We start from the raw sequence: 8,948 nt of genomic DNA, 5'->3' as shown, positions 1-8,948 counted from the left end.
TGTGGCAGGAAACGTGATCGCACGAAGAATGTTTAACTAGATACTTCCAGACTTGCCCAGTGAGAGGAGGCATTCCCCTGCGGTCACATGCACAACAGGACACCTACTTGTGCACACAACCTGCTTCTTCAAGATGCTCCTGCAGCTCCTCCAGCCTGTACCTCCACACGGGCTGGCTCCGAACGCTGTGCAGCACCTCGCCCCCTCACTCTTGTCACCAGTCAACCACCACAACCACCAGAGTACTGCTGGGATGGGGCAGGGCTGAGCTCTTTCACTCCAGGGTTGTGTTACCTACCTAAATAGGATGAGTTAAGTTTCTTCTACCTAAATAGGATGAGTCAAGTTTCTTCCAGCCCTTATTTCTTAAACAGAAAAGTCCCAAACTTCTGGCCTCAAGCAAGAAAGAACCAACAGAAGGGTGCCCATGTCAGGACGTTTTTGCATTAACAGAATAAAAGTTAGAAGACCACAAAATTACGGAAGCTTGAGGTGAAAACACGCTGCTAACTTAGCAACCACAGCAGTGGTTTAATACAGAAAACATCGAAATAGTATTTCAAAAATAGAATTCACACACCTGTAGCAGATGTGTTTCTCACGGAGAGCTTCTTTAACAGCATTGAAAAAAATGCAACACTCCAAAAAACCTGCCACTGCTGTCAGTTCAGGGGCTGGGGCTGCTGTCAACGTGGGAGAAGAGCACACACTAATAAATGTGTCAGGACTTCCCTTTTCCCTCCCACCGACCTCTGGTTCTCATTGTTTTTCCACAAAAAAAAAGCACCAGAACTGCTATCTCATGTCCCCCATGATCAAGCTTTAGAAACTGGAAGGGAGGCAGAGTGGAGAGGATTGCTAAGGCTGAGAAACATTTTGCATGGCTGTAGCTTTTAAGAGGAAAATTAAATTTAATTGTCTACCTCTTTTAGAAACCCCACCCTACTTTCTACACTGTAAGTCTACAGTTATGTCCAATTCAGATGTAACACAACAAACTAATTTTTCAAGCTTTAACACGTCCCCAGTAGTCATTTCTCCTTTGTTATATAGAAAAGAAAACTAATACATTTCCTTCTTTATATATTAAATAACTTTTAAAAAGGTAATCTTTATTTAAATACAGACAAAACCTGTACCCTCATCAGCCCTTGACAAGACACTTCATCAGCAGTAATGGAAAGTTAACCCAGCAGTAAGAACAATCTTACATTTAAAAATCCTCACGAAAGCAAGTGCTGAACTTTTGAGTGAAGGAAGGCTCCCGAAGGAGCAGCCCCAGAGCACTGCACAAGGATGAATGAACACATTTAAAACTCTGCACAGGCAACTATCTGTAAAAACAGGTAGTGAATTTTGAGCACAGAGTTTCTAAGTGATCTGTATTTCTGTTGAATGGAATGAGGTCTGGGAAACTCGGACTATTCAAGATAATGGGGAGAAGAAACAGTGGGTCTGGGTTTTTGAATAATAAAAAGAATGTAATTCAAGTGCTGTGTAACAGACTTATAGGATGAAAATTTCTCAAGAAAATGAAGCAAAGTGACATTTCTGAGGTACATATACAGAAATTAATATGCACAACAGTTTCCTTCTTGAAGAGGACAATACAGGTCTCCATGGCAAAATTACTCTTATTTTCACATGCTGACACACTGTCACATTTACAGTTGCAACATGAATATTCCTTGAAAATACCATTAATTCACTTTGGGGTCCCACTTGTTAAGATAAATTCAAAAGACGATGAGATTTCAAGTCTGAGCTTTAATACCAGAATTAGAACACCATTTCTTGAATTCATCTAAACAATTTAAAATCCTGTTTCAGATTTTTATGGCACAAGACTGGCTCGGAATTGAAGGTCCACTTGGCCAATAAAAAAAAAAAATCCACCAAAAAAATACCCCAGACTAAAAGATACAAAACAGAGCTTTACAAAGAATCAATCAGAACTGAAGGCAGCTTAAGGCTTCATTAAAAGATTTGCCAAGTTCTGCTGTTACTTGTGTAATCCATTCTTTAAACAGACTTCGGTGGGATTGCACAGATACAATGCAGAGCAGAACTGGCTCACGCTGCCCAGTCCCAGCAAGACACAGTCACATTATCTTTCGCGGGATTTAGGAGGACAGGAGAACAAGTTTGATCCTTCCTGCAAGGATCATTTTATTCTCCTCGCCCCCCTCCTTGAGTACAATTAGAGATGACTTACAAAAAAATTAATGCCACACATGCTAATAAAAAAACTTAGCATGGGGCAAAACTTAGTCTCAATATTTTGACATTTTTCTGCCACATTTGACAGAATTTAAAAAACAGACACAGCACGGCTTTCATCTAGGCATCCGCTGGCAGTACAATCAATAGAAGATGATATAACCAATCTGGATAATCGCTGTTTTATAAAGCTGTCCTTAGTCTGTTGTTGACCTTCTGTACCAAAATCTAGCCCTGTAGTCATCACTGCAGGTCATGAAGCCAGGATTGGTTGGAGAATGGACGATACAACGGACAATGCTGTTGTGCCCCAGAGAAAGTAGATTTCTCCTTTCAGCAGTTCTTGAATCCCAGCAGCAGAGACTTATGGTCCTTTCATCTGGAAGCAGCACATAATCTTCTGTGTGGTTGAAGACAGCTTGTGTCCTGTGTACTTGTCGTCCACTCAAACCAGCTCCTAAATACATGCAGCAAAGAATTAACCCAAACAGGATCAGTTTTAGAAAGGTTCCAAAGACCTAATAATAAACATCTCGTAAGTATCAATTTCTGCAGTCTACAGAAAAGCCTTATCTTCTCAGTTAGTCTACCACTTCCATGTACAAGAGATCTATCAATAATGAGGGTTTTTTTGGTAGTTATATACGGAGCATATTCTAAAATTTCAGAGAGGACAGAAAGATTAAATACTCCCACTGTGTCAGTCAAGTTCAGCCACTCCATATGAGTGCAATCATTTAACTTTAAGAACACTTTTGCCTTATATTTTTGGTATGAGACTTACAGCTGTAACAAAGGGGAAAGACCACAGATAGCAGAATACAGAGATTCTCATTATCAGTTACAACTTTTGTTTTTAACATATGTATCATATGGCACATTGTATAACCTACCTGGTCATACCTTCCCTCCACAGCCTTCAAATAAAACGTGTTTCATACAGAGGCATTTAATGAGCACTGCACACACCTGCCTCCTACCTGGTAATTTGCAAAAGTTTATCAAGGAGGTGCTGCACCCTGCTGGCTGAGAGCAAAATAGTGTACAACAAAAGGGCCATACACAGCCCAAAAGCTGATAAGTAGAATTTTCAACATCCTCTCCTCTTTCACGCTACGACTCCTAAAGCTTAAGCGCATTTCTGCTTGACCCAAAAGCCTCCCCATCACACAGCTGCATTCATATCCTCCACCAGTTCTTAAATCCTGCTGAGATCAAAGCATGGTATTGTCAGCACGCTGTGAGCATGACTACCTTGCACACAATTGCATCCTTGGAAAAAAGGGGGAAAAAAAAGGAAAAAAAGGAAACAAAGAATCTGCACTTATTTTTCAGGATACTGGCAGGGCAGGCACACTGGAGCCATCTTTTGCACATGAATCTAATGGTTAAAACAACTGCCTGAAATTAATTCAATCTGCCTGAATCAATTGCCTGAATCAATTCCCTCTGTCCAGGTGAGTGGCCCACTTCAGGCAGGAACGGATTGTTAGTTTTGACCCTTCCAGTTTAAACTGTGTCCCTACTCTAGCAACGAATAGAAAAGTCACAAAATCAAAACGATCATCAGCAAGAGAACTGATGATGCTGTTATTGTAATCACTGTTACTAAAACACACTAAAGCAAAACCAGAGAACAAAACCCTCTGCACATATGTCTCAGTCCTTAGGGCAGCATTTATTTTTACTTTTCTCTAATTTAGTGATAACTTCCCTCGAAAACAATGGAGTAATGATGTCAGGGAAGCCTCCAAGATCTACTCAGACTAAATATGTTTACACTGACAGACATACAAGAATCATTGCGCCTCTTCTGGAATTAGTCTACATTAAGTGTTTTCAAAGGGAAATTTACCCTCAAAGCAGCCGTCTCCCATTGCCTTTAATAATTGCTATTCTTCTGACAGTATTACCACCCCTGCTGGGGGTCAGGACCTGAAAAAAAAGGTATTTAGAAGATGACCTGCCACATACCTGTGTATTTGACCAGTGTTCGACCAGTGGATATCTCCCACAGTTTAGCTACAGAGTCTTTTCCACTTGACAAGATATACTTTGAATTTTTGGAAAAAATAGCAGAACAGACTTCAGCTCCATCGTGTGCCTTCTCAAAAGTAGTGATGCAGCGATTCGAAACGCCATCCCACAGTTTGATGCATCCATCCTTACTGCCTGTCACGTACATGTTGGCACTGGCGTTGTAATTCACTGAACAGATAGCGTCAGTGTGCTGGTCTTGAGGGTTGCAGGACACAAAGCACTGGAAAGTATTGATATCGTACAGTCGTAAAGTAGGGTGCTGGGTACCAACAAGGATGAAATCTCCAGAAGGGTGAAAAGAGATTGAGCGCAACATCTCTGCTTCCTGTTTGAGCAAAAATACATAATTGGTGTAAGAAAGAAAAAAAAACTGACAGGGAAGTGTAAATTCTGGTGGCATTAAAGTAGTAGGGTGCTGGGTACCAACAAGGATGAAATCTCCAGAAGGGTGAAAAGAGATTGAGCGCAACATCTCTGCTTCCTGTTTGAGCAAAAATACATAATTGGTGTAAGAAAGAAAAAAAAAAAAAACTGACATGGAAGTGTAAATTCTGGTGGCATTAAAGCGCTAAAAGACCTAGTTATCACTTAGCACAATACATTGTTTTTGCAAAATAGAAAATGCTTCCTATAGGATTAAAATGACAGGCTACCTTTAAATGTACTGTAGTTTTTGTCTTAGAGCATCTTGCAGTGCCTGCTCATCTCTGGGATATCACACACAAGTGACAGGAGGCTTTGGCAGCCAGTCACACATCCCAGAACCCACCACCACATAATCCGAAACTCTCCTCCAAAATCAAGATAATGTAATTGACTTCACAGTTACCCATATTAGATTTGGTCTAGATGAACAAAAAGCAGACAGGCGCTAGATTTAAGGAATATAGGTAGCCATTATGCACAAACTCTTTACATGTAATTTTCATAATGTCTGCATATTTTGTACCTGTATACTCCTACGCACCAAACCACTTAGGAACCCAGACACAATTCCACTCACTGATACCTCAGTACGTATACATTCAAGCTTTGGTTGCTCTGAACTGGTATTGTATCTAACCTGTATATATTTGAAGGCTCTTTTGGCAGAAGGTTTTGAATAATCAAACAATTTTAGTGTGTAGTCCCTTGAACCAGACGCTAGGATCTGTTCTGTTGGATGAAAAGCTAAACACGTAACTTCATCCACATGATCATACAGAGTCCGAATAACAGGGTGATTTTCCATGTTTTGCTGTGCTGTCTCATTCATCATGACCTACAAAGAACATTCAACAAGTCAGAGTGTTAGAAAATGGAACATGCTTTTGACAGGAAAAGTAGGTTTTATACTTGCTCAAGTGGGAAACAACAGCTACCTTTCTGACACACGACTAGGCAGATAATTACTATTCATTATTTGAAGGCCAATTATAAATTGTTATCAGACAAGCTCCCTGTATCTTGAAAAGGTCAACTGATTTGCTCAAGGACAAACTAGTTTCAGTAGTAGAGAACTGATGCGAGACAACATACCACATTCTTCATAAACAGTCCAAATCAAAACACTGTCTTGCTGCAAGAATTAAGGGAAGCTGCACCAGCTGGGAAAACTGCAACTTTCACTCACGCAGGATACTGCTGAGAATTTGGTGTGCACTTTGTGCCAAAAAAACCCCCAAACAACCCCAATTTTACATTGCTATCTGGTAACTGTATTGGAGAAAAAATGAAGCAAATAAATATGTATTCTGTGGAACAGCTCTGAAACACACAGCTGCTGGAGGCTGTAAAGGCCAGAAGTGTAAGCGGGTTCAAAAATTAACTGTGTTCATACAATATAGCAGTTTATCAGCAACTATTAGAAGCAATTTCTGGCTCCATTCTCTAGGCTGCTGCCAGACGTTACACAGGTATACTTGCCCTATTTCTTCTTCCTTCTCTTCAAGGGTACTTTATGAGCCGCTGTTGGAGTAGGAAATACGGTGAGACAGATATTTAGTCCAACCCACTGAGCCAGCCACAAGGCACAGACATGGCAAACAGACAGCACCTCAAGAATTCACAAAGTGGTTACGATTCAAGTCATATTTTACCTCAATAGGCATAGCACTTTTGGCCAACATTCTCTCTGTATCAAGAATTTTTATTGAGGCATCAGCAGATCCTGTAGCTATTAACTGTCCGTCTCTGCTATACGTCGCTACACGACACGGTCCTTTATGAGATGTGACATAACAAGTCTCATATTCGGAAGCCTCAGGAGACATGGTCTGTACATCTGCATCAAATTCCAAGTCAATTCCTGTGCCCGGGGCTACGGTATCTGACCGTCCAATTGCATATTGAACAGCACTGTCATCGTTCTCCATGCCTGAAAAGAGAGAAGTTGATGCACTTAAACCAGGTTAAGCTTCTCCTCAGACAGACAGGCTGTGGCCAGATCTACACTAGAGACTTCTGTAACAGCCAGGAGGCAGGTTTTAAGAGAGGCAGCCCCTGTTGAACAAAGCTAAGCTTGCAGAGCAGGTTTAGTGACACAGCAGTACCTCTCCTGAGAAATGAGAGGTATTTTGGCTACGCTAGAGCAGAACACAGCTCTTAAAATTAACAGTGAAAATACAACCAGCAAATATTGTAGGGTGGTAAGTACTGATAAAGGCACTGACAGGCAGTTACTGAAGCCATCAACAGGCCTCTAGTCAGCTCTTCACAGAGAGAAACAAGCCCGAACAATATTACATGAAATTTGAATTAAAAAACTGAAGCATTTATTGATTCTGTTCCTTTTTGGTTTATTGCATGGAAGAAGAAAAAACCACAAATATCCCAGCATTATAATTGAAAATCTTTACTCCTCTTCACACCCACCCTACAGATTTTTTTTCTATTATTTCCAGGCTGGATCTACAGAACCAAGAGAGTTCAGCACTGGAAGAGGTAACAGGGCAGACACAAGAATTCTCAGGTACGTGCCCAACTGTGATCATCAACTGATCAAATGCAATAGAAATGTTTTTGTTGCTTTCATCTACAAATTGCAAGTCTAGCAGTCTTATTTCAAACAGACACAAGGCTTCATATATTTATACCGTTGGAACTCAACTAGTTCAGGCAGCAGAACCAGTTGAGTCACAATACAGAGAAGACGTGATGTTACAGCTAGACCTCTTCCAGTAACTTAGTTGGCCTGTTTCAACAGCAGCTCAGGTATTTGAGTGCAAAATGTTCTCTCAGAGAAAAAGATACACAGAGAGAAAACAGGTGATACTGTTGCTGAGACTCTAGACTGTGAAGCTTATTTTCTTGAGACTGGTATATAAAAGCCAGTGAGGTTGCCAATGGAAGGGCTTGTGCCCTTTCCAATGCTGTCAGGAAGAACCATATAGGAAATATTTCTAAAGTTGGCAGAGAACTGCATGGGTCAGTCTTCCATTAGGTCTGTGGACTCAGTGACCCCATTGACTGGAGTGTAATTTTAGAAGGCTGCCAGTAACCCAGGGACCCGAGCAGGTATTCTTCTGTGTTACAGAAGTTCAAACAAACAGATTTTGACAATACTCAGTGATCTGTTTTGCTTTTGGTGCATACTAAGAAATGAAACGCAGAACTAGAATGCCCTTCAAAAAAGCCACAGAAGCAAAGGCCGTGTCTAAATATACAAAAATGTTATACTATTACTTGACATAACCTTTTGAAACAATGTCTTTTCAGTAATACTAACCTCTTAATTCACAGTGATTTAAGCTAGGGATGTAGAAACTGGACTTTTATGTTAGCTTTTTTTCCCAGCTTACCTAACTTAATTAGGTGCAGCAGTTGTTCAGATGGTGCACAGACTGATTGTGGTTTTATCTCATTTATTAAGCCATTGGCAATATTTATGTATCCATCATATAGCAGCTGACTAATTATCAGTTTATAAAGTTGCTGACGGTCTTTCAAACTGACTTTTGTTCTATACATTGTGAGCAAGGAATGCCTTGGAGGGGCCTGAAATAAAGAAGAAAAATCACATACAAGAGAGTTGCATGAAAACAACCACAACCTTCAAATAAAACACATCCTGCAGAATTTCGGTGCAGACACCGAATATTACCGTATTTTAGGTCAGAATGAAAGACAGAAAAAATCAAAGGGGGGAAAAAGAAAAAAGGAAAAACCTGTTGCACTTGTTTGCTGTAGAAATGAAAATCCGGCCGATAAAGAGAAGGCGAAATGTATTAAGGAGCAATAGAGAAGGCAGAGATCATGCGGCAGTGGTTAGCAAAAGGATTCTGTCAGTGCCGCTCGCCGGCACCGGCGGATCTGGGAGCCCATCAACGAAAAACGTGCCGGGAAGTCTCGCCACCCCCACCCAGCCCGGCCCGGTCCCTCCCTCCCTTCTCCCTCCCTCCCCGGGAGGCCGCATCCTCCCGCCCAGCCCCGGCTGCAGGACCAGTGCCCGGGCGGGGAGGGGGCGTGTGGGAGCGGGACTGAATGAGGGCGGGGAGCGCCGAGCCGCTGCACGGCGGTCAGGGAGAGCAGGGGACGGGCGGCATCGGGCGGGAGAGCCGGGGCGGGCAGCAGGGCCGGGGTGGGGAGCAGGAGCGCGGGGCGGCGGCGGTACCTACCGACCCTTCCTTCTGCCTCCCTCGCTCTCCCCCTAAAATGGCGACCGGAGCCCTGAGCGCATCGATCGGCGGCGGCGGTAGGGGCGGAGGCGG

At 42.2% G+C, this 8,948-nt stretch overlaps 1 protein-coding gene across 1 annotated transcript; it reads right to left on the bottom strand.

Moving 5' to 3' along the window:
• Positions 1 to 1,460: 1,460 nt before the first annotated feature.
• On the bottom strand, positions 1,461 to 8,587 carry CSTF1 (cleavage stimulation factor, 3' pre-RNA, subunit 1). The gene is made up of 5 exons (XM_014943774.1): positions 8,040 to 8,587; positions 6,339 to 6,616; positions 5,324 to 5,521; positions 4,195 to 4,585; positions 1,461 to 2,677 (listed from the first exon to the last, which is right to left on the bottom strand). The coding sequence occupies exons 1-5, from the start codon at positions 8,206 to 8,208 to the stop codon at positions 2,418 to 2,420; spliced, it is 1,296 nt and encodes a 431-aa protein (XP_014799260.1). The 5' UTR covers positions 8,209 to 8,587; the 3' UTR covers positions 1,461 to 2,417.
• Between the last annotated feature and the right edge of the window lie 361 nt (positions 8,588 to 8,948).

This window comes from Calidris pugnax, unplaced genomic scaffold (assembly GCF_001431845.1).
Source record: "Calidris pugnax isolate Ruff unplaced genomic scaffold, ASM143184v1 scaffold118, whole genome shotgun sequence".
NCBI lineage: Eukaryota > Metazoa > Chordata > Aves > Charadriiformes > Scolopacidae > Calidris > Calidris pugnax.
The sequence above is the reverse complement of the archived record's forward strand: the minus strand, read 5'-3'. Positions and strand labels throughout refer to the sequence as shown.